The sequence below is a fragment of the Nomia melanderi genome, chromosome 5 (genome assembly GCF_051020985.1).
Source record: "Nomia melanderi isolate GNS246 chromosome 5, iyNomMela1, whole genome shotgun sequence".
NCBI lineage: Eukaryota > Metazoa > Arthropoda > Insecta > Hymenoptera > Halictidae > Nomia > Nomia melanderi.
This window is the reverse complement of record NC_135003.1, coordinates 16831604-16857079: the sequence shown is the minus strand read 5'-3', so window position 1 is coordinate 16857079 and position 25476 is coordinate 16831604. Positions and strand designations below refer to the sequence as shown.

General features: G+C 43.1%; 2 protein-coding genes across 6 annotated transcripts in view; both read left to right on the top strand.

Moving 5' to 3' along the window:
- The window catches only part of CCAP-R (Crustacean cardioactive peptide receptor), a 79207-nt gene extending 64191 nt beyond the window's left edge, over positions 1 to 15016 (top strand). For 2 of the 5 annotated variants that reach the window (XM_031970881.2, XM_076367543.1), the window contains exons 4-8: positions 962 to 1159; positions 4283 to 4425; positions 5034 to 5289; positions 10170 to 10350; positions 11069 to 15016. In XM_031970881.2, coding sequence (XP_031826741.2) covers positions 962 to 1159; positions 4283 to 4425; positions 5034 to 5289; positions 10170 to 10350; positions 11069 to 11264 — 974 coding nt within the window. In that variant the 3' untranslated portion in view covers positions 11265 to 15016. Of the gene's footprint in view, positions 1 to 961; positions 1160 to 4282; positions 4426 to 5020; positions 5290 to 10169; positions 10351 to 11068 lie in introns of all 5 variants that reach the window. The other 3 variants (XM_031970882.2, XM_031970884.2, XM_031970883.2) reach the window with 3 other exon arrangements.
- Positions 15017 to 18461: 3445 nt separating this feature from the next.
- LOC116424456 (uncharacterized) lies at positions 18462 to 25391 on the top strand. Its single transcript, XM_076368084.1, has 8 exons — positions 18462 to 18559; positions 19295 to 19357; positions 19910 to 20105; positions 20645 to 20759; positions 20824 to 20978; positions 21338 to 21539; positions 22307 to 22392; positions 24847 to 25391. Exons 3-8 carry the CDS (start codon positions 19942 to 19944, stop codon positions 25088 to 25090), a joined length of 966 nt encoding a protein of 321 aa, XP_076224199.1. The 5' UTR covers positions 18462 to 18559; positions 19295 to 19357; positions 19910 to 19941; the 3' UTR covers positions 25091 to 25391.
- The last annotated feature ends 85 nt before the right edge of the window (positions 25392 to 25476 follow it).

Here is a 25476-nt window from a genome sequence, read left to right as displayed (position 1 = left end):
TTTCAAAACCAAAGATCCTATTACTAAAATCAATATTCAAATTAAAAGAGAAATCATTCCGAAACACGTCGGAATTATTTAACGAACAGGTTCCATAGAATCCACTGTCAATGCATGTATCGCCATCGTTATAATACGTAGAAATCCTAAAATTTGCGTTTGCGAATGATTCCTGCCCACTCCACGGTACCAATATATTGCAGAGATGATCAAGGAAGGAACGAAAAAGAGGGAAAGCGTTGAAAGTTGAAGCGTGGCGCGAAATGCCGACGAGTTCGATTAATCCTCGATACGTGGCAGCCTGCAACGCGACGAGATCGATCGCGCAATCTGCGTTATTACCCGCGGACCGATAAGTCCAAATCGAATTTCAATATCGGCGGGAATATACGAGCAAGAGGCGGCCGCGCGAAAGCACGAAGTCCGAAATCACAGGCCGGAAGGTATTTTTTATGGCGGCCGGAACGGCAGTTCCAACGGTCGCAACACTCCACGAGATACCCTCTAAACCGCGTTTTTATGGGCTCCCATCGTCGCGCGGAGAGTCGTGCGGCTCGTCAACTGTGCGTCTTGATACTCTACCCACTGTCGACCTTTTCTGCAGGTTTCTTACTGGAAGCTTCGCATGATGTTCGTTTGCCTGGTTACTGCGAGAAAAGTGTTGGAGTTTCCATAGAGAATTTTCAAGTAGTTTTAGTGTTAAAATGAATACTTAACGATTCGCTGTGTTACGTCACGCTATCCAACTAAAGGTTTCTATTCGACGTCAATCCTTTCGTCGCGATGGTTTCGCAGCAATTTGGAAGCTGCGTTCATCAGCGAGCGCCGCGACAGTCGACACGTTAACGAACGGCCGGGTCGTTCATTCATTCGTGAATTAAGTGGACGCCTCGCGGATACGGTTTAATAATAGCGTCGCGATGAATCATCACGGCGCGCTGCATCGCATATCTTGTTGCAGATTTATTGGTCGGCCTGATATCCGTCCTTACGGATATAATCTGGCGGATGACGGTGACCTGGCACGCGGGCAACATCGCCTGCAAGCTGATAAGGTTCATGCAAGTTGTCGTTACGTACAGCTCCACCTACGTGCTCGTCGCGCTGTCCATCGACAGGTACGACGCCATCACGCGACCGATGAACTTCACCGGCAGGTGTAAGTACTCAGGCTTCTACGTTAATTAACCTTCGCTTTCTGTTCGCCCACTCGCCGCCTGCACGATTCGGATCGAGAGTAAATTCGTCCTGTTAACCTCGGATAGATTAAACTTCAAGTCTATCCGAAGAAAGAATCTAAGAGTTACTAAATATGAAAGACGCGTTGCTTTTATTGTCAGAAGTATATAAAAAATTGAATCTTCGATGCTTGTATCTTCGAGATTGATAACTTTCTTAGTCCCGAGTCTTCTCAAGCTTAATAGTTCAAAGAAAAGTTACAGAAGAACTATATAGTAGTAGTTTATCACGCGTTTCGCTAAAAAAATCACGTCACGACAGTGGTTAGTCTAAGCAACTATCAGAAATTGGGAAAACCCGGAATACTGCGCGATTATCTTAGTTTCTCACTTGTTTGTTAAGTTTTGTAAACGTATTTCAACGTTTTACTGTGATTTTTTAGTATTTTACTAACCATTCACGCTTCGCTGATATCTTCAATATTTTAATCGTTTTGTACGAAAAGTGATTGTCTCCTGCTTCTTTACTGTATGATAAACGACGCCATGCTGCACGGATCATTAAGATCCCCCGTTTTCCCCGATCGTCGAGCAGAATTCGGGCTCGCAGCGGTCCGAAACGATCGAGCGCGCCGGGACCGCGCGTCCGCCATTGATTCGCTCGCGACGCTCCCGCGGCAGCGTCGTCTGTTGCAGACCCGGCGACATTTCACCGCGGCAACGGCAATTCCGTTGTCTGTCGGAGATTTTCAGTCGCCCCACTTTTCCCATCGTGCTCCCGAGTATTTACTGCTAGCTGGGAGATCCCTTTCAGCTGCCAGACTGCCAAGAGCGTAACCGTTTTATTCTTATTTTATTCCGTCGAGCTGGGACACTCTCTGTCGGAACGCGTGCGGTAAAGAAACGACGGGGCGCTCGATCGGAAGGTGGAAAACCGTGGCATCAAACGAAAAAGTGCCCTGATCGCGTCAGGATATCAACGAACCACCAGCCACTGACAGTATCCGGTTGGCGTGGTTTTATCGGCTGAATCGAGTGCGATCGTACGAAACCGTTGACACCTAAACGGAGTGCTAAGAACCGTAGTAGCGTGACTATGATTTTAATTGTTTCTTTACCTATTATGATGCATACTTAGTTTAATTCTCTTAATTAGATTTCAATCATTGCGGTACTAGGAAAATAAAATTGTATTACCTTCGTTATTGGAAACTTGAAAAGTCTCTTCCCTGGAATAAACAAGACAAAGTTGATTACTTTATATTGATTCGAATTAAACGTAAGGTATATTCGTTTGGGTCTATCAACTTTGATCATTTACATTGAAATTTGAAGTTAACTTGTTTTGATTGTAGTCCCTGCTGTATGTAGAATAAAGTCTGTCCCTCATCGCGTGTAATTTATTCGGCAAACCAGTAAGCAGAGCACGGTTTTCGGTGTAGCGCGGTGTTGATTTACATTTAATCCCGACAGGAGCTAGCAAGGGATCTAATTTCGCAGTATCTTATTAGCGTGCAGAGCAGTCGAGAATATTACACTCGGCAGCCGTGTGATCTCTTTACAGGGTCGGTCATACTTAACCTCTTAATCGGAAGACGGATAAACTCGTCGCGTCCCTGCATTTCCGAATAATTTCCAGTTCCCTGCTGCTGTAAATGTAACGTGTGTCCCTGGTGAAATAGCACTCGCGCGGATTGCTTCATGTTTAATCATGTTCCCAACGGAAAAGTTCAAAAGTTATGATCGTATTCGAGGGAACGGTGGTATGAAAGGTTGAAATATTCGAAAACAACGCAATATTTACTCTCGATCCGTGTGAAATAGCTCCATGCAAGTAAAATCCACGACTATTAAGACTAGAATTACTAGAAAAATTAGCATTACCCACCTTAGACTTCTCTTTACATTACTAATTACTAAAATTACTAAAATTACTAAAATTACTAAAATTACAAAAATTACTGAACTCACTAAAATTAAACTTTAATTACAAAATTTACAAGATCAGACGATTCGATTGCTCAGTAGTTCCAGCGTTAGCACTAGAACTACCAAACTTTTAACACCAATTGCCATATAATCCCCATAAAAATAGCAACAATAGACTATTCCCAACTTCTTCACGCATTCATTATAATATTCAAAGGAAACAATGTACTTCCAAGATCATTTCAAGCATTGAATACTCATGTGACATCACTAACTTCTCAACAAAGGAATCGAAACCGGTCGTTTCAACTGATACCTACCTCTACTATTAAACGCGACCAAAGATTTTCGCTACGAACCTCTCTCGAGATAACAAGGCAAGGTGTTAACGGACGATAAGGGGATTCCCGATCGCAGGAAAGCCGCGATCGCGGTTAATAACACGGAGACAAAGGCGCGTCGTTCTATCAAGCCGCAACAACTTCGCGGAAGTTTCTTTATTGCGGCAGCACGCGCATAGCCTGCACTCTCCTCTTCTTATTTTTCTCCATTACCGAGGCAGCTGCCGCAAAACTTCGGCCGAAGAAGCCTCGGGGAAACGGGAAAGTTTCGGGATCCCGGCACCTGCATCTGTTCATTTACCCTCGTAACGGCCGCGATGCACCGCGGATATTCAGGCCGTTTATAAAATTGCCGTCTGCGAAAGCCGATCCGATGGCTGCTTAGATTCGCCGCGAGAAAGAACTTCGAAACTTAAAGTAATACGTTTAGGAACGAATTCGGTGTCTTTCTCAAACGAATTTACCGTTTATTCACCAGTAGAATCATGCGTTTCTCGATGTTTGGGACATTCGATGTCGCTTTCGACGACTTTACGACGAATGAAGAACTCCAGAGTAGAGAAACGTTTGATTCGATGAATAGATACCAATATCATTATAGTGTTACTATATTATAGATAATGAAAGAGTGGATCTCGAGTAATGATGGTCTACTTCGGAATAATTAAGTCACGAGTCAATGCGGTTGAGTTCGGAAACGAAGAATTGAGAGAGTTAACGTTTCCGGAATTATTGTACGTGTTCGGAAGCTGCGAGAGGAAGGGCTTCTTCACTCACGCTCATTCTTACATTCACTCTTCTTAGAAACACCTTAATCTACGCTGAAAATTCTAGATACTGCATTTCTGAGTCTAATGAACAACGCTTCGACTGTGATAACAGGGTGGAGAGCGAGGGCACTGGTGGTCGCAGCTTGGAGCCTGTCGGCGCTCTTCAGCATCCCCATTATCTTCCTCTACGAGGAGAAGGCGATACAGGTACTGAACGCTTTATCGACTCTGTGCACTTCGACACATCAGAATCGCGAAATAACCCGCGAGCTTACAATTGAAACCGAATAAACTTTGAAATTTGCATGTAAGAATGACAATCGGAACGAGAGGCGCAGTAGAAATGAAAAACCAACAGGGGAAACGATTCAATCTATTCGTCGTTATTCTTTGATATATACAGTAATCATTCTCGCTAAATACACATCTACGTTTCACGATGATTTTCTTTCTCATTTCATGAATTCTAAGACTAACTGTTGCCTACGCGATGAGTGAAATGTGGAAACGATAATTCAATCTATTCGTCGTTATTCTTTGATACGTTTCACGATGATTTTCTTTCTCATTTCATAAATTATACGAAAGGTTCAAACTGTTGCCCACGCGATAAGTGAAATCTAGTGAAATATAGTCGCATAATTTCTGTCGCGGGGCTCTCCGTGGAAACGTCTCGGTGGCCGAATAATCGAACGACCGTTGAACGATGGAGCTCGCTGATTGAATTCCCGGGCCGTTCGAGCGGGTCGCTTCGAACCCATATTTTCTCTGAATCTATCGTATTACGAGCATAATCGGGCAGGATCGTTTGCCAGGGGAAGACCCAGTGTTGGATCGAGCTGGGCTCGCCGACGCAGTGGAAGATCTACATGAGCCTGGTCAGCGTTACCCTCTTTATAGCCCCCGCGCTGATAATAGGGGGCTGTTATGCTGTGATCGTAGCTACTATATGGTCGCAGGGAGGGGCGCTACGGCAGGGACCCACCAGGGACACCAGGAGAGCCTCCTCCAGAGGACTCATCCCCCGGGCGAAGGTGAAGACGGTCAAGATGACTCTGGTCATTGTATTCGGTGAGTTCACCGCGTTGAAGAATGCGGGGAAATATATTTCTTTCGCATAGCTTAGCGAAAGAAATGATAATAATTGAGATTTTAGAGAACAAAAGTATTTTAATCGCTGTTACTGCATTCAGATCGCGTGAATGTAGCTTGTCGGTGCAAGAGAAAACGAAATATTGAAGGGAGAAGCTGGTGTAAGGTTTAGAAATATATTTCTTTCGCATAGCTTAGCAAAAGAAATGATAATAATGAGATTTTAGAGAACGAAAGTATTTTAATCGCTGTTACTGAATTCAGATCGCGTGAATGTAGCTTGTCGGTGCAAGAGAAAACGAAATATCGACGAGACAAGCTGGTGTAAGGTTTAGAAATATATTTCTTTCACGTAGTAAATAATGCAAATAGCGTTGAATTGTTTACGATAATATACTATTGAATTTAGTTAACGTTCGATGGAAACGCGTGAAAACTCGCAGTTCGCTCGGCCGCTCGTCCGATTAGCGCAATTTCTCGTCCCAACGGTTCATTCGCTTAATGTTTATTCAACGATCAATTCGATCCTCGACCGACTCCCTTATACGCGAGCCATTTATTTAACCGCCGTTGCAAATCATTCGTTCCGACACTCGCGACGGGAGCGACGCGCGGAAGGTAAACGAGACGTGTTAAAAACCAATTAAGAAGCGGCGTTATAATATTTAATTACGTTACGGTATCGCTGATAATTGACCTGGATTCTTGGTCGTTCGGTTTCCCTCGGACGCTCGTTACCTGATAATTTCGCTTCTAGCGCGGCGCCGGTTGAGAGGCTTCTCGCGGAGTGAAAAAAGAGCGGTTTTTAAGTCGTCGCGAGATTACGCGGACGAATGCGGAGCGGCCGATAAGCTAATTGGCGTGAAGCGCAAACTAATGTGGCAGGTGCGAGATAAAGAGACGGAACGGAGCTGGAGTGCATTTCGATCGCGCGACGAAGGATTCGGAAATATCCTTGTGTTCCTCGCGTGAAACTCTTCCTCCTTGTTTGAAACGCTTTGACTCTTTGTCGTGTCGTTACGTCTAGGAGACTAAGAATTCTTCCTTCGATCTTATAAAAATGAGTTTCACTTCGTTGAGCGTGAACTAAAAAAGATCATTCTGCTATTGTCAACGTTTTACCTTCAATTGACGCGTATGGTTTATGATGAACAGATAATTTTCGACATCAGTGACAAGCAAAGTATAATTACCGAAAAACATCTCTATATCGTAGGTTAGATTAATATTAACGTAATTTAACGAACGAACTGAACGTTTTCTGTATTTTGTGAAATCGTTCGGTGTTCGACGTGTTAACAGGAATGTAAACCTAGCAGACATAGTCGCGAGGAAAATCGAACGCAAGGGTTGAATGTTGCACGGGCGCGAATAACAACATCCGTGAAATGCAACCAGATCCAAATGGGTCCGTGAATGAGCCGTTGTGCTCGAAAAATGACTGCTAATGGCCGATCGGGCCGGTAAACGATTAAATGAACGATCGTATTGTACGATGCATCCTTTCAGCGCAGGATGCGGGCGTTTATTGTTGTTTGCGAAGACACGTTCGGCTTTACTCGACGGTTTGCCGGATCCGTCCGCGTATTTTCTGCAACAGCGGTTTAAATCGCGCGTTGCAACTGGGTCGACGGCAACAATGCTTTTGTTGAGGATGTTACGGAGAGCCCGCTGGGGAAGGTGCATTCGAATCGCGCGGGGTGGTTCCCCGTTCTCTCGCGGAGTGCTTTTACAATAAACACTGTGTAATTGCTCGTGAATGTAGTAGGAAGATGCTGGTACGGTGGGTCTTGTTAAACGAGAAGCGGAACGGTAATAATAGACGGGGTATATAGATTTTTAGATGGATTGATAAATATATAGATTTCTAGACAGGTAGATATATTTTTATATAGATTGATAAATAGATAGATTTCTAGACAGATAGATGTATTTTTATATAGATTGATAAATATATAGATTTCTAGACAGGTAGATGTATTTTTATATAGATTGATAAATATATAGATTTCTAGACAGGTAGATATATTTTTATATAGATTGATAAATAGATAAATTTCTAGACAGATAGATATATTTTTATATAGATTGATAAATAGATAAATTTCTAGACAGATGAATAGACAAGTACACTTTTAAATAGTCAAGTAGATAGCCCAATAGATAGATTTCTAGACAGATAGATATATTCTCATATATATTGATAAATAGATAAATTTATAAACAGATGAACAGATAGATACACTTTAAAATAGTCAAGTAGATAGCCCAATAGATAGATTTCTATATAGATTAATAAACAGATAACTATCTAGACAGATACGTCAATTTCTAAACGAACAAGTAGAAGCAGAAGGCTTTGGGCAGACACGTCGACTGATTTCTATCGAACATTCCAGCACCATTAAAATTCGTTTCTCTCGAAAACAACATTACCGCGCCAAGCACCGTCACCTTTTCATACAGGACAGTCCACTTTCTCAATATAAAATTTCTCTCTTACACTTTGCGGAACAGCTTCAAGATTTTCCTTTCCCTTGCAGTCGTACGGTCATCCCGACGTTACAGACGTCTAATTAATACTTCCATTACCCGAATCAAAGACGTGATTCGGTTTCTGCCCGCGACACCGAATGCCTTATCCATTTGAAAATTTTCCTCGGCGTCAAAGAAAAATAACCGCAGGGAGTTGGTTCGATTGAATCGTGGTCCTGACGCGTTCCGAGCGCGAATCTCTCTCGCTGAACTTAAAAAGATAGAATCCCAGCATCGAGGTCGTCGAAGGACGAGTCTGATTAGTTCCAGTAATGTTTGGCGCACGCGAAACATTTCCCTGGAGAATAATTGGACAACGGTATCGTCCTTTGAGCTGAGACTTCTACTCTTCGGCTGAGATTTCACTTCGACGAATGGCTCAATCCTTCGCGTTCGAAAGTATTCTCACTCGACACTTATTCTAACTCAAGAAAATTATAAACTTCCTTGTAATTCTCTCCCCCACAAGCATTCTTCTTACTCACACTTGCAACAAATTCTCAAGCACACCTCACTCTCACCACCACGCAATCATCCTCGCTTACGCATCCTTCGGAAAAACCCATCAACCCTTGGGTCTGATCTCCATGAGTCCCTCTTCTCTATAACTTACACCAGCTTTTATCTTCAATATTTCGTTTTCTCTCGCACCGACAGGCTCTATTTACGCGATCTGAATTCAGTAACAGCGAATAAAATACTTTTGTTCTCCAAAATCTCATTATTATCATTTCTTTTACTAAGCTACGCGAAATAAATATATTTCTAAACCTTACACCAGCTTCTCCCTTCAATATTTCGTTTTCTCTCTATTCGCACGATTCTCGTTCGCGTAAAACGAACCCACGAGGACTCTCGCGTAAATCGAGGGTCAGTTGTACTAACTTCTCGCTAGTGACGCGAGGCAAAATCGATTTCACCGAAAGATTCGCGGTACGCCGATAAGAGTGCTCGAGAGGAAGCAGGTTAATATCGAGAATGGCTTTTAGCATTGCCAGCGAACGGTTCTCGACGAAACGCTTCGAGTCGAGACTCGGAGGGTCCGCGTATAATCGAACGAGGGACGCGTACAAGTTCGCGACGGTTCCACGAGCATGGAGGAAACGTCGCGTCGTAAGGTCCCGAAGTTTCCAGACAAGGGAAACCGATGCTCGTAAAGCGTTTGTCTGCCGGCGATCCTTCCCTCGCGCTGGAGAAGCCCACGCACGCGTATCCGACTCGTCGTTAACTTCAACTGCTTCCGGTTATCCGCTAGCGACCACCTTAAGCTTCAAGGGCCGGGGATAATAAACTTCCGCCCCGCCCTCCGACGTCCCGCGCAATCAGTCGTTTCGTGGAAAAGTTGTTTGTTCGAGATTGAAGTAACGCGACTTCGGCTTTATAGCGCCTTGTCTCGGGTATTTAGGTCACCGGCTTCGACGTTAATCCGACCTGTTCATTGCTGACGTTGCGTTAATAGAAATATAAATAGAATAACGTGCAGGCAGCTATTTACCTGGGAGAAAGTCGTTTACGGCGCTGTGCTAACTTTAACCCTTTGCACTCGGAAGCTTTTCGCTAGAAACGTTCGATATTTTCCGATGAAACGTAGACATTGTTTGCAATGAACTAATGAGGGAGCATACGTTAATTAAGGGGCAAAGCTATTGTATATAAATATTTCACGATTTACTTTCCATCTGTGATCGACGCAACTCTGTCAGTAACAATTTACCAGAAAAAAATCCTATGCATATTCTATGTCTACGTTTGCCCTACAATACAATAGTTAATGACAGAACAATATTTCCTTTAAATTCAAGCGAATCTAGTCAATTTTATTAAAAATATTCACCACGTGATCGTAAGACAAGAAGTTAAGAAATCTATGAAAAAACATTGGTTCCAAGTTTCAACCATAAATTTTTCGCTAATCTGATCTAATTTGCTTTCGTCTACCCTATATACCCATATATATCGAAGCAAAGTACGCACAATATTTTAATTAAATTCTTCCACTTCCCACCGTCAACGTACGAGATTCAATTCGATTAAAATCATAAAGAATCTCTTCCTACGATTTCTTCGGCATAACAAATTCCGATCTGCAAGCTCCGAATACTCCCGTCGACGACAGTAAAAAGACAATCCGACGACGCTTCGTCATTGTCTCGAGGAATTAATTCTCAAGACCGAGTCCGCGTCGTTCCGATGGAGCGCCGTTTATATCGACGACGTCTCGAGCATCGTTTCGCGGGAAGTTCTCGACGTCGCGCGAGAATTCGACGAACGCGACGGAGGATCCATGAAATCGAATCGTCGACATTCTTCTCCGACTGTTTCAGTGTTTATTCTTTGCTGGAGCCCGTACATAGTGTTCGACCTCCTCCAGGTTTACGGGTACGTGCCCAACACGCAGACCAACACGGCGGTGGCGAGCTTCATTCAGAGCCTGGCGCCTCTGAACTCCGCTGCCAACCCGATCATATACTGTCTCTTCAGCACGTCCTTTTGCAAAACTGTGCGGTGAGTATCCGTTGTCTTCGTTTCCCGTGATACGTCGGTGCATCCCCTGAGTAACCGATTTGAACCCTTTGCACTCGAAAAGTTTGTCGCTAGAGACTTTCAATTTATTTTTATGAGATATTTATGACATTTTTTTAAATTGACTTAACACATTGAGCACCGGCGGCTTAAGAATCATTTAAACGCCGGCTTCATTCGCTTGTATCCGATCAATGAGTAGTCAAAAGAAATATTCAAAACATTATACATTTTCGTCGCGTATAAACCATCATCACAGTATTATCAACTTCTCAACTATCTCAGAAACTAAACACCACCGCCCAAATTCTCTAACTTCGAATTTCAAGAATATAACCGTTCTATCCACGAAAAACGCGAGAATCGTCAGCAGTCGGAACGGATACGAGTATAATTCACGTGGGCCGCAATAAAAGAAACCTGGGGAAACTCGATAAAAATCGGCAGTCGGCCTTCCCTAAACAGTCCGGCAGTCAGCTGTGCCCGGCAGCACAATATCGATAAATAACGGCGATAACAGTAAAAACTTTACACCCGAAACCCTGTCGCCGGTGGAACGCGCGCGAGCGCGCGCGTCGTGAGACGTTATAATTGGATTCCCAGCGGGCTTTATAATCGGGTGTCAATAAATAAAGGCGGTAAAGTGTTTATAGCATCTGGAGCGGTGCCGGTTATACAGCAATGTGTGATGATGCGATAGGAGCATGCAGGCGATCTCGTGCGTGTCCGGGTGGTGCGCGACGAATCCTCATCACTGCTTCGGCGCCGGGGGCCCTAACAGCAGCACCAGGACGACGGTCACCACATCCTTGACCGCCCATTCGTCGAGGAGGAGCGGCCACATCGCGGTGCTCCACTCCACGTCCAGGAAACGGGTCATGGTGTCTCTGGTGTAAAACCGGCGCGTCTGCCGGATGCACCGCGAGAAACGACGAGGAAGCTGCGTCGAGTTACGCCGACGTCTTAACACTTCGCCGGCCGCATTTGTCGCGTCGCCGTTAGGTTGGCGCGGGTATGACGCAGAGGCAGCAAAGGAGTTTCAAAGTAATGGAAGCGTCTGCTTGAAAGATTTTAACGAAAGATCTGGTAAATTGGGAAGAACGAAGCAATTGTTTTAAAAATCGATATGTATTCTTGTATGAGCTGGCGAAAAGAAGTCACTGCACGTGACAGCGGCCGGTGAAGTGTTGACGCTTTGACTGCCACGTTACTGTCTTTCGGAGACTTGGATTGACCCTTGGAACTCCAGGTTGTTTTGTTTATCGGCAATTTTTATGGTATTCTTAGGGAAATGGGAAATAACATTTCTTCGGTCTTCTATTTTCCTTAGTACAAAATTTGGATGTGTGGAGAATCGAATAATTCCTAGTTTCTTTGATTCATTAAAATATTTCATAATAACTGGTGCAATAGTAGAGTCTAGAATTCAAAGGGTTAACACGTTGAATGGGGGTCAACCAAATCGAGTTACTATAGTTCACTGAATAAAACGATGATCATTTTGGTAAATAATATATAGTGTTATTTACAGAGTAGTGGATAGCGGAGGAATTATTCAGAAGAATCCTGATTTCTCAGGTTAATGAGGAAAACTGTTTCGAGTATACGGAGCTTTGACGAGGGTTTACGTGGCAGTCAAAGCGTTAAAGAACCTCTGCCGGCCATACTCGCGTTGCGTCACGACTTTGTAGCGACTCTTTCTTGATAATGACACTTTTATACGGCACTCGGTGCTCGGAAGTTCTGGTTTATTTCATAGCTCCTTGCTTCTTTTACGGGATCTTGTACTTGGATTTGTATTTTCGGCTGAGACTTTCGGAACTGTGTTTCATTGTAACGAATGATTCACTTGCTCGATCGTTCGAGGAACTTTCACCTTGATGAAGCGAACTCTGGAATTATTGGATCTTTCGGGCTGAACTTTTCGACTGTTAAGTTTCTTGGTGAAGTACGCTCTTGAATTATTGAACGATGAGGTGAATATTTGGACTATTAACCTTCAGCACTCCAGGTTGTTTTGTAATCTATCAGCAGCTGCAACTAATTTTTATAGTATTAGCGAAAATGAGAAATATAACATTTCTTCAATATTTTATTTTCCTTCTTAGTAGAAAATTTGGATGCGTGGAAAATCGAAGAATTTTAGGGTGATTTCTTTAAGATTCATTAAAATATTTAACATTATTCCTGGTGCAATTGGAGCCTACAGAGTTCAAAGGGTTAAGTTTCTTGGTGAACTTTCCAACTGCCAAACTTCTCACTGAAGTATTTCTATCGGAGGAAAAGTGTTAGAAAGTCGTGACGCGACTCGATGGATCGCGATGCTCGTCGATGACACACATGTGCTCTCTTCTTCGTTTAACACTAGGTTTAATATGCGTCAATTTGACGCGTTTTGTAAGCCTAGTGTTAAGTCTATTCTTTCGTTCACTTTCGAGACACCGGCGTACTCGACGATCATCGCGATCGGATAGAATTGTCGTCGACATGGCTCGTCGGTGACCGACGTCGGGAATTCCCGCGAACGCTGTCGCTCTCTTCTTCCACCGAAACATCGAAACGTTACAACGCTGCGAGAAGAACTCGTCCCTGCTCAGTTGTGCCAAAGATTTCCGAGAACCGCGCGAGATCGAACTGGAAGACACCGTCGCGCGAACTGCGACCATTCTCTGGTGTAACTAAGCTGCGGGTATTTACACGGTTCCCAGTTTCCAAACGACAACTCCCGGGATCACTTGGGAAACATATTTCCCTCGAGAGAATTTCAGCGCGTTGACGAGCATCCGTAGCTTAGCTGCGGCAGACGTCGGAAACGCGTAACTTAAGGGTGAACGATTTTAAGTGTGAATAATATAAGTTTTCTATTCCCGCATTTACGTGATCAGTATTCTGGGCCCGATCGTGCGCTGCGGGTGCCTTTCATCTTCCAGCCAATGTTGTCTTTCCAAACAAATTGTTCTATTTATTGCCGTTGTAGCCGGAATCTCTACAAAAGCCGCGCGAGTATCGGCCGGCTCCCTTTTTACCTAATAAAAGAAACTGAGACTTAGAAATAGAATACCTACTCCCTTTCTTCTTTCAATTCAACATTCGATGATCGATATAATTCCATCTTATTCAGCGTGATTCTACATCACTCGATACATTCTATATCGTAAATAGAATTCCCATGGAATCCTAAATTCTACTCGGAACTTGAATAAACCATCGTACTTCGCCGTAAAAATAGAGTTCAAGAGATAAAAGCTGAACGGAAAGTTTCTCTCCTTGAAAGCTCTCGTTGATCAAAGATCTCTTTCTGCCTGAGAGATCTCTTTGTTCCATTGCTCGACGTTAAAACCGCATCAACGCACTTCATTAAACGAAACTCTCGAAGACCAGAACGTCGAATGTCTTGTCGCGACTCGAGCGGAACAGCCTCGCCGTTGCCGGCGCGGGAGTTACTGAACCGAGAAAAGAGGATCGGGACGACGAAAGTATCGAGCGCGAACGCGGCCGCTCGGAATAAATTCCCCGTTAACGAAACGGCGCATTAGGCGTTTCATAAAAATTCAGGAATCCGCGAGGATGGAAGGGACATTAGCGCGGCCATCGATCAGCGGCCCCCGTGGAGGATAATACGCTCAAAGTATACATGTACATATATACATAACACAGCGAATGGACGGCAGCTTCTTGTATATAGTACTTACGTGTAACCATAAATGTGTAATATATTAATGTATTCCATCCGTTGCGATCGTCGCGGACGTGTCTGCCCGCCGGGCCGCGCGATGGATGCGACGATCGGCCGTCTCCGGCGCTGTTAGCGATGGAGCTGATATATCTTAATTAACATGGATCCCGAGACCATCGATCGATCGTCGACAGGTGTTCCGGACATCAAAGCGAAAGTAGAGTACCGTCCCGATAATGAAATTCGGGGAACAAGAAATTTTCAGCGGAATTTTATCGGCGAAGATTGAATAAAATGTACGAGGAATCTGTAGGGAATATTAAGAGATCGATGGATTTATCAAAATTCTCTCGAAACCTTTGAAAGACACAACGTTTGATTGGTTGTTTTTGATTATGTAATATTGTGACGAAGAAGATTGGACAAGCCGCATCGCTAGCAACTCGAGGCGAGTCGAAGCATCCCGCGAACAATCGTCTTTGTACCTCGAAACGATTACAAGTTTCCCCGCCGCGAGCGTCTCTTGAAGAGAAGGAATCTTTTATTCTCGCTAACACGAGAGCTTTTGATGAAACCTTCGGAGCGGATTCTTTCTAACGACCCTCCTGTTGCAGTCTTTAAAAGTTTGCCGCTCGATATTTCATTTGCGGAGAATAACGATCACAGCGGAGCAATATGCGTTTGCGAATGAGATTTGATTCGGTTGTTTGAGCAATTTAGTTTGATAGCTTGTAGGATTATAATGTTTTGTAAAGATGTTAATGAGCATTGCCATTATCGGGCGTGACGAAAGGAGCTGCGTAATCGTTCGGAGGAAGCAGTAGGCAAACTTGTATCCGTAACTCGTCTATTTATTATTTATTGTGAGAGAGAAAGAATTACACGTAGCCCTACGATATTCGTATTTTCACTGGTGAAGATGATATAATTTGTACATACTGTCGAATAAACTCGTCCGTGATGCAAACTGTATACCCGCACCCTGGTCTCACCCGCACCGAAATCCACCTCGGAAGAATTTATAGAGACATGATTCTAGAAACTGGGACGGGACTCGTATTCTCGTTTTATTGCATTCAGTAAGGGGAAAAATAGTCCAGGAAGAAGACAAATGGTTCAAGGGGGCTCTGACTCTTCCCCATTTCGCATTTTATTCAGAGAAAACGGCCCGCTTATGGCTCGCGAATACGCTTCCTTTTTAATACTCGTCGCGCGTCGTACCCCCGTCCGCCATTTTGTCGGCGTCGAAGCTGCGGCCGAGTTTCGTAAAATTTCTATGCTCCTTGAAAGTATTCGCGGTTCCTCAAACTTCCAATCGAAGATCGATGAGTACTCTCTGTCCGTCATCTTGTCGGCGTCGTAAATATGGTCAGGTTTAGTAAAATAAGCTTCTTAAAAATATTTGCGATTTCTGAAATTTTGCAATCGAAGAATCGGTGAGTACTGTTCATCCGCCATCTTGTCGGCGTCGTAAATATGTTCAGATTTCATAAAGATTTCCTTGAAATACTCGTGATTTCTCAAACGTTCAATCGAAAAACTGACGAGTTCGTCCGTCCGCCATTTTGTCGGCATCGGGATCGCGGTCTAATGTCATAAATTTCCGAAGATTTCGGAAAGTGTACGTGATTTCTAAAAAATGAAATTGATAAATATCTACATCGAATGTTCTTCTCGTAGGGATTATTTCGATATCGTTGCCACCGATCTTCTTTTTCAGCGTCTCGGTCTTTTTGCTAAGAAAAGCGCGCGCGGAAGGTTGTCACCGCTGATGAACGGCGCGTACAAATATCACCTTTGAACGCGGACATCCATTTAAATACAGCCGGCCGCGACAAGTGCAGGCATTCGGCCCATAAAGTGTATTCAATTTACAACGTCCACTTCTTCACGACGCATACAATATGTCTCTGTCAGCTGGAAATCGCCGCGAGAACTTTTCATTCCCAGGCGCAGCTGTAGAACGTTATAGCGTGATACAGGGTGTCGCGCGTGAAACAGACCCTTCGAACGTTCTCACTGCAATCGAGCAAATAGCATACGAAAAGTAAAAAACCACAAATGACACGCGACTTATTAACAACCAGCCATTAAACATCTCGAGTGGAATTAAAACGAAACAAGGCGATCATAGGTACAAGACTTTCTTAACTCTGCAGACTATAGAAGCAAACTTATGAAATAAAAGTCAATTCCTCGCTACGATCATTTCACATCATTTACATCGCACAAAAGTAATTCGTAACATCGTCGCAGAAGACGTTTCAGCAGGACACCCAGTAGGTTTCGAAGAGATTTTACACCCGAAACATGAAAGAGAATTAAGGTTCGTTAGCCGTTCCATAAATCCCGTATGTCCAGCACTTTTCATCAGCGATGGCCAATGATTTTCGCGAAAATTTTTTACCCGTCGACATCCTAGCGGGATTACGAACAGCGTCGGGAACACGGCGGGCCGGAATACCGGCGGACACCCTCGAATTCCCGAAAGAGCGGGGTTAAATCAATTTATAGGACGATTTGGCGTTTCATTGGAGCTAATCGCGGCAAGAAAGACCGCCGCTCCTCCACAATCAGGGCTAACGTTCAATTACCGCGTTTGTCTGTCGCGCGGCGGGTAATTGCGTCCCGGCTCCCGCACCCCCGACGTAATCAGCACACAGTTTGTGTGTTAATTCCCGACGAAACGCGGCTCTTCGCGCTTTCTCTTCCGTTTCCTCGGACCGCCCGACTGCTTCGGTGGTTTTCAACGCGTTAACTTCCACGAGAATTTGTAATATTCCGTGTAGTATTATTTATTCTTTCGTTAGCGAAGATAAACGGCGTTAGAAATAGTTGTCGACGCTCTCAATGATTTCTTAAGCTCGGTACGATGTCGAAATCGTTTCGATCAGTTCTCGCGTCACGAGATACGAGCATTGGAAACATTCGAGATACTCCGCGGCTGTCGCAGACATTCATTTTAGACAAAATAAATGAAATTGCGGATCCGCGGCATCCCCTAACTCAGCAACTTCACGCGAGGCTGCACGCATTTTTAATCTCTTTGAGGATGCCGACGCGTTCGCGGGCCGTTTATAAATACCAAGACACTCGCAAAACTCGCGAAGCGAACTGGGGAAAGTGATCAAGCGTCGTCACTTCTTTCTGATGCGTTCGTTGTTCCCTAAGATTAGTAATTTTGAAATCAATCAGAAAATTCATTAGTCTGTACGACTTGCATCGCACCATTTATGGAAAGCGCGAAATCAAATGATCATTATCTAAAAATGATCTAAAAATCTTCATCATTAGTCTCACTCGTCATTGTACGACAAAGGGTTAAACGTTTCTTCCCTGACTTTCGAAATATTCGTTCGTAGAGGCTGTTACTTTCCTAAATTGATCGTTTCATTTCTGAATATTCGTTTGCAGAGATTAAACGTTTCTTCTCCAAATGTCTGAATACTCCGTGAATAACGAACAACATTGATTGTCGTCAAATTAGTCTAAAAACCTTTATTGCTCGTCATTGTACGCCAAGGGGTTGACGCGCGTTCGGTGGCTTATGAGATCGTTCGCAAGGTGGAGGGCACGCACACGTCGAATCATGCGGAAAGAACGGCGCGCGTTCATTTCGCCGGCGATACGGAATACAATTTCGCCGCGTTCCTCTCGCGCGCCGTCCCCTTTTACGGGCCACGCCGCCCGGCCGTAAAATGCAACGGCAGCCGGCGCGGAAAGTCGGACGCCTCCGAGGAACGATCATTTCGGGCATTTCATCGCCGCTTATTTACCGGAACGCCGCCGGCCGGGGCGATCCGTCAACGGACACCCGGAATTAATTCTAATCCAGCCCCCGCATTCCCCGACGGCTTTTATTTCCGCGCGGAAATCCCCATTTTCGGCCGGACGGATCCTCGCGGAATGCCTCTCGGAGCTAACGGAGATGAATGTCCCCCGGAATCCTGAGGGTTAGAGTCACGCGGATAAAATATTGTTGATAGAATCAGTTGGCGATGATGTGGATCGCTGAGATATTAACCCCGTAAAGAGAAACTGTGTTTGTTTTGTTTGTTTATCTCAAAAAATAAGTCACGTTGAAAATGGCGTCACCCGAATTCAGGTGACGCGTAATCAAACCGATAGTCGCGTTGGACAGAAGAGAGACGAAGATCGATTCTAGGACAATGCGAGATAATTTCAGAGAGACGGAGAGACAGTTCTCGTTGCTTCGTATCGAGAGCAACGCCGATATTATGTGAGTGTCGAGCGAGGAATAATCTCTGCTGGCCCAGGTCGTGGAGGACCTGTTGATCCCGGGTTCGTTGCTAAGATCGATGTCCCCGGATTAACGGCGCGAGAGGACGTCGACGCGCAGCCGAAGAAATAGGTTCCAGGATCGCAGGATGTCGTGCGTGCACCATCAATCCTCGAACCCTTCGAGGGAAAGGTGCCATTACGAGGGCCAATACAATCGTTGCGCGCACCTCCCTCGTTCGCCGATCACTCGACCGGCGGATGCTTATCGAGCCGGTGAGTCTATGCAAATATCCCGCTTATCCTCGCTGATTAACGCTGCATTTACCCGTCGATTCGACGGATATTGAATTCTTTAACCGATTGCACTGCGAAGACTCCTCTCACTCGATTTGCAAAAAAATTATCGGGTATATTCGATGTTAAGAGATATTCATATTTGGAATACTAAGCAAACGAATGATTTAATTACTCGAATAGCAAGAGAACAGTATAGTTTCCTTTATTTCTACTGTTTAAGCATTCGATGTATAATTTATCTTCTTATGTTGCTAGCTTTGTGTACTTTAAAGAGTCATCGTCCGCAAAGGGTTAAGTTTCGTGTGATGCATTAATATGTGAAATATTATAATAAAATAGCTTCTTTCTGTAATTTGTATACGATCTCTCGTGAAGCTAGTGACTATATTTCATCAGAAAGTGTGTTGGGTATTTTTAGTAGAAAATTCCTAGAGTGCAAAGGAAGTAATTAATCATTATTTGGTAATACTCCGGTTTCGAAGCTACAATTTTCAAGAAAGAGAACGGGTTAAATTTAATTTAAACTTAAAGTTTCTTATGTAACTGGAAGACAAACTATGAAAAACACTGGTAAACCTCATCCAGTATTAACGACCAGCCGCTCGGCTTGTCTTCCCCGGCCAACAAGTTAATTATTAAGTAGCATTTCCAAGAGTTAAGTCGATCAGGATTCACGGTACCAAGTTACGTTCCGTGTACTTTGAATTTCAGGATACTGCGCCGGATGGAGGCCGCTAGAACAGCAAGCAAACAACTTCGACACCTCTGCAGCAGGTAAATCGAAGCTCTAGTGTTCCGTTGATTTTTATTCTATCGTGACAACTGTCAGTAACATCGACGGGGATCGTCAGAAATGACTTTGTTTCTTTCAAAACTGAAATTCATTGGCATCGTGGACCTTTCATGGTCTGGCTCGATTTTTCACTTTTGTGAGCGTCATAAAAATCTGAAAAAATTCTGAGACACTCACTGTAGTCCTTACTTCAATTTACAATCGACGCTTTAGACAAATCTTCATTTAATTTTGCAATACGAACTGCAAATCGCGTCGAGGTCATCGAGAAATGAGATTCTCGACAGACCTTTCATGCTCTACCTCGATTTTACATTTTTGTGAACGTCATAAAAATCTGAAAAAATTCTGAGACACTCACTGTAGTCCTTACTTCAATTTACAATCGACGCTTTAGACAAATCTTCATTTAATTTTGCAATACGAACTGTAAATCGCGGCGAGGTCGTCGAGAAATGAGATTCTCGACAAAGCTTTCATGGGGCGCGTTGCTAATCGAGGGTTAATTAATGAATGAAATTGAAACCGAGCAGCGAGAGGAGATCCAGCATTCTTCGACTCGCGAATGGAAGCGGAAAGAGCCACGGTATTCAGACAGGAACCAGCGAGATCCGTGGATCCCCTGGTCGAGAAGATGCAAGCGAAACTGAAATTCCTCGAGGATAGCAATGTCGTGATGCAAACGCGTAATCAAACTCTGGTCGCCGAGAACAAAGCCCTCTTGTCTCGGTGAGTATTAACGTACCAACAATAATCAATCTTGATTAATAAGCGAGTCACTTAACCTTTAGCAAGGTATACTGGGAGGATCATTTCTCAGGGATAACTGAAATCGATAAGGGTTGTCGAGTGTGCTATTAATCTTTCTGGGAAACCTAAAGAAATATTCTTGGTAGTACTTAACGTATCATTTGTCAGTTGTGAAATAAGCAGCGTTATAGAATATATAATAATAATAATGAGGGATACATTAGAGACAATAAAGGACATACATTAAGACTCTTCAATTCAAGCTTGAATTCTGAATATTTCGACTATAGCTCAAAAACGAATGAAATAAAATGAGAACCAATGATGTCACTTCTTTCCTGGATTATTAACAATGATTAACATCATTTGTTACAAGAATTAAAATCGAGAATTATCAAACATCGAAGAAATAAAGCGTCGAGCGTTTAAAATTTCCAGTCCTTTTGCAGGCGACCGATGATTAAACGTTGCCCACGCGAAGTCTATCAATTTGCTACGATTAAATATTCTCCCGACAGAATAGACGCAGAACGCAGGGAAACGAAGTGCCTCGAGGAGAGGCTGTCGTCTCTAAGCGCGGAACTCGATATGGAGAAGCTTCGACTGCTGGAGACGAGGGAAGCCGCGGAGCAAGTTGGTCCAGAAAACTTGTTGCATGATTAACTCGAGGCCAACAATGAAATTTCGCTAATTCCAGAACAAGAACACGCGGAGCGTCGAAGCGAACGGAACATCCACGACGAATATTATCTCGAAACTCGACCGGGGCGTGCAAATTTGGGCGGTGTGCACCGGATGCCAGAGGAAATTGGAGAGCTGCGAGAAACTACCCCCTACCGTCACCATCACCAAGTATTCAAACATTCTGAAAACCTAGATTAACCCTATTTTTTCATTTACTGCAGTTATACCGTTTTCTAAGTAATTTAGAGCAATTCGAGTAATTTTTGCTTTTTGTCTATTAACCCCTTGCCCTATGATTTACTTTTCACCTGTGATCGTCGCACCTTTATCAATAATAATTTACCGGAAAAAAATCCTATGCATATTCTATGTCTACGTTTACCCTACAATACAACAATTAACGACAGAATAATATTTTATTCGAATTCAAGCGAATTCTTGATCAGTAATCATTTTTGTCAGTAGTAATTCCAGTGTTAAAGCTCCTTTCTTCCGTTTCGTTGCTCTTTCCAATTTCCCTCGGCCAGATCGGAATTGGAAGTGTTGGAGAAGGACATGCAAACCCTCCGTGACACTATAATTGCCAGAGAGGAGGCGTGGGACAAAGCGATGGAACGCGAGCAAAATTACAGGCAACAATTAACTCGATTAACCACGGAGACGATCACAGCCCGCCACCTGTCCGAGACGCGTCACGAAGAGCTGCAATCTGCGACGAAAACTCTGACGGTAAATACGAGCAAATAAAATGTCCCCACGGGACATCGTTCGTAATTATTTTCGCCGATCAACGAAGAAACGGTTCTCCGCTATTAAATCTTCGACGTTGAAATCTGGAACGGAACTCTCCCTTTTCGGTAAAAAACGAAGCGAAAGTTAATTACTAGTTTTAACACTAGAACTACCGTACCAGTCAAAATGTTTCGATTTTTTTATTTAGCAATTATTGATTGCTAAATAAGCATTGATTCTTCGAAATGATTTTGAAAATAGTTTCATTTGAGTACTATAATGAATGTCTGAAGGAACTGAAAATAATCTATTGTCACAGTTTTCATGGGAATCGCATATTAATCGTATTAAATGCTCGGTAGTTCTAGTGTTAAAGAATAAGTACTACATATTACCTTCGTTATTAACGATAAATAATTGTAACAAAAGCAAGATTGTAACAAGATTTCTTTGTAATTCCAATTTCGATCGCGACAAAGTAACGTCCGAGGTAGCAAAACCGACGGAGGGGAAATGATCCTAGTAACTGCGACTAGTTCCCCGTAAGAGAAACTTCTGAACGACTGCGGACGACAAGGCGATTAACGGTGTTCGAGTCCGAGACCTTTAATCGGAACGATGTTTTCGAGTTGCCCTCGTCGAACGGCGAGAACGGGGGGAAAAACGGTGCAGTGAATTCCCTGCGATCTCTATTTGCGTACGCGAACCGTTTTTTCGCTTTGAAAGAAACACTGGGGCTCAAAGGGGTCTGCGTTTCGTTGCAGGAGAAGGAATCGGAATTGAAGTCGCTGCAAAAGGACAACCTGTACTTGAAGAAGCTAATAACGAAGCTGTACAACAGCCAGCACAGGTAAAAGAACCAGACGACGTAATTAACCTCTTGCCCTGTGACTCATATCTGAACAATCGATAGAACTACCCGCTACAGCGTTCCAAATTGATTGCGTGAATTGCTTTTCTAAAGACATGACTGTGTATTGATTCGTATTAAAAAGGTGAAATACAATATAAAACTATATAAAACTATATAAAACTATGTATAGTAGGCTAGTTTCTTTGATTCATTAAAATATTTGATATTCTAACTGGTGCAATATTGGAGCCTACAGAGTTCAAAGGGTTAATAATTCATTGAACAAAGAGAGAATTCTAGGGACGTCCTAGATCGTTTGCTCTAAAGTACAATTAATAACAGAAGAGTAATATTCAATTTGAATTCAAAAGAATTTAACGAAGTTTAAATTTAGCTAAGAATTAAAGACTTTTATAAATTATATTAAACGATGTCGTAACTATGTTTATATTTTACAACGTTGAGTTATCGATTGATTGATAATGAAATTATTAATAATTGAATATTATTATTATTAATTGAATAGATAAGAATTCGATGATTACTCTGTATCCATGTTTACTCTTAAGGTCGAAGTTTTATAATACGCGAGTAATATGTGATTGATATAAAATTGACAAATAAGTAACATTTAGATCAGCCGAGTTTGATGGAAAATTTTCATCGCGAGTCTGACGTAACGTCACAGGGGAAGGGGTTAATCGTTCCGTGTAATTCCGACGAAAAAACTCTGATTCCGTGTACCACTCGCGACAGAGGAATTAAATCCGGCGGAGGATATCCCCAGCAACCGTGTGCCCGATTTTTCCGGAGCTCCACGGTTAAAAACTTTCTTTGTAATCGATAATTAGATCTATACAGTTTACGCGCGAGCGAAACAATGCAGGCAGGTTCGTTTTACACGAAGGTCGCCGGAGATCCTTCTTTTGTCCCGTATCTCCCGAGGGAACAATGGGCCAAGGGAAAATTCGCTGCGACGACGTTCTAAATTCTTTAATTAGATCGTTCAAAAAAGTTCCCCGCTTATTTAAAATTACTAATAACAAAGCTAACAAACCGCAGACTCTGAATTTCGAGGGTGTAAAATATAGGTTTAATTGTGTTGTATTATTGAACTCTTTTCCCTAGAGAAGAGACTTTCAGTTGCCATTCGACGCAGCAGAATTGCAAAATTAGATATTCAATAAGAAATTTTGCTGTTAAAATTTCTGTTAGCTTTGAAATACCGTTCATATTTCGTTAGAAAATGGCATATACTGTGAACATTTATCGAGTGCAAAGGATAAATTGAGCTGTGGTATCATTGTTGCGTGTTTATCTTGCAGATCATCGTATTAAGTTGCACTGTTTGCAATATAGAAGCTTCCAAATAATAGTCGTTTAATTAAGCGAATTGTAGTAATTCCATTTGGTCACCGGTGATTTCTGCGGCATTCCAAAACCAAAATTTGTGGTGTGCAAAGGATAAATTGCGCTGTGTTATCATTGTTGCATATCTATCTTGCAAAAGATCACCGTATTAAATTGCATTGTTCGCAATATAGAAGCTTCCAAATAATAATCGTTTAATTAAGCGAATTGCAGTAATTCCATTAGGTGACCGGTGATTTCCGCAGGATTTCACGTGTTAAATGCTCGATGATTAATCTTTATTTCCGAACTGACGGCGCATTTGAAGCACTTTCCGGCGAAAGGCGACAAAGCCGGGAAAGAGGGGAGAATTGGACGCGCAGGGAGGACCTATTAGAGCGGATAATTAGATAAATCAAGACTCTTGTTCGTTAAGAGTCTCGACGGGGTTCCCGCGAAGCTTCCCAAGTATGAGGGAAAAGAGGGATCGCCGGATCGCAGCGGAGCTTCCCATTTTTTGCCCGAAAATGGGCTATGCTCGTCGCATTTTAGTCGTTTCATTAACGGAACGCCCGGCGTAATGTTACGCCAAGAATGTCCGTTCAAATTTCGTGCAACGAGACGCGAGAGCTAGACACGAAGCGTTCACGGACCTCTAAACTAACTCCGCTTCCCGAGGTTCCTCGAATTTTGCTACTGGAGCAATTAAACGGTTCTTTACGTGTGTAATTTAACGTCGGAACTACCGGACGAGTGAAATTCGCCCGTTCCAGAGTGATTTTTCGAGCGTTTAAATTCTGACGACGGTTTCTCGAGAGATAGTGAAAGAAATTCTAATAAATCGTATAAAGGATTGATTATGATTATTCTGTAGAGGAAAAACTTCGAATAAAAGAATTCTAGAATCTGTAAAAACTGCTCAAGCTGTTCGAGGAACTGTTAAAATAGTATTGTTTATTGAAATATAAGACAGAAATAGTGAAAAAGGTAGTTATACGTTACAGTGTGGTTTACGATGATGAGTGTCAACGAAGTTTGTCGATTGATGCATGTCGACCAAAATTTCCCATGATTCTCCGAGTAATTTCCTTCGATTTCCAGTTACAAGTGTCAAGACGAGCAGCAGAGGAACAGCTTCGGGGCGGAGATAAACGAGAGAGATCAAAGATTCATCGAAGAGATCGCGAAACGAACGTTGAGCGGGAAGAGCAGGCAAAAGTCGAAGCAGAAGAGCTCCTGTCCGGAGAGAAGCCCGAATCATGGCAGTCATCAGGCCAGTCCTCGCGAGAGGAGCGCGAGAACGACGAGAGACCAAGCTGGCTCGCTGAAAGAGTCGAAACGTTGAAAATTCAGAGACGATTCAAGGAAAACTTGGTGTTACCCTGCTAAGAGTTCCGCCATATTGAAACGAAAGAAGAATCTCGACGAAATGTGTTAAATTGTTCTTGTACTGAGCTGTAGACGATCGGATTTGTAAATAAAATCCTCAAACCATGTGTCACGCTGCATTACGTTAATCAATTTGAGATTTTACTTGAAATTTCAGTGAAATAAATAATATTCTTTTTATTACATGATTTCACTGAGCTTCTAATTCAAAACACGAATTTTCTCAATTTCTGTTTCTGTGGAGTTAACTGCGGTGATTTCTGAGCGACTCTATGAAAATTACGAATTTGTTTGTAAAATACTGTAGTTCATAGAGAACGTATAAAAACTACTTTTTCCACA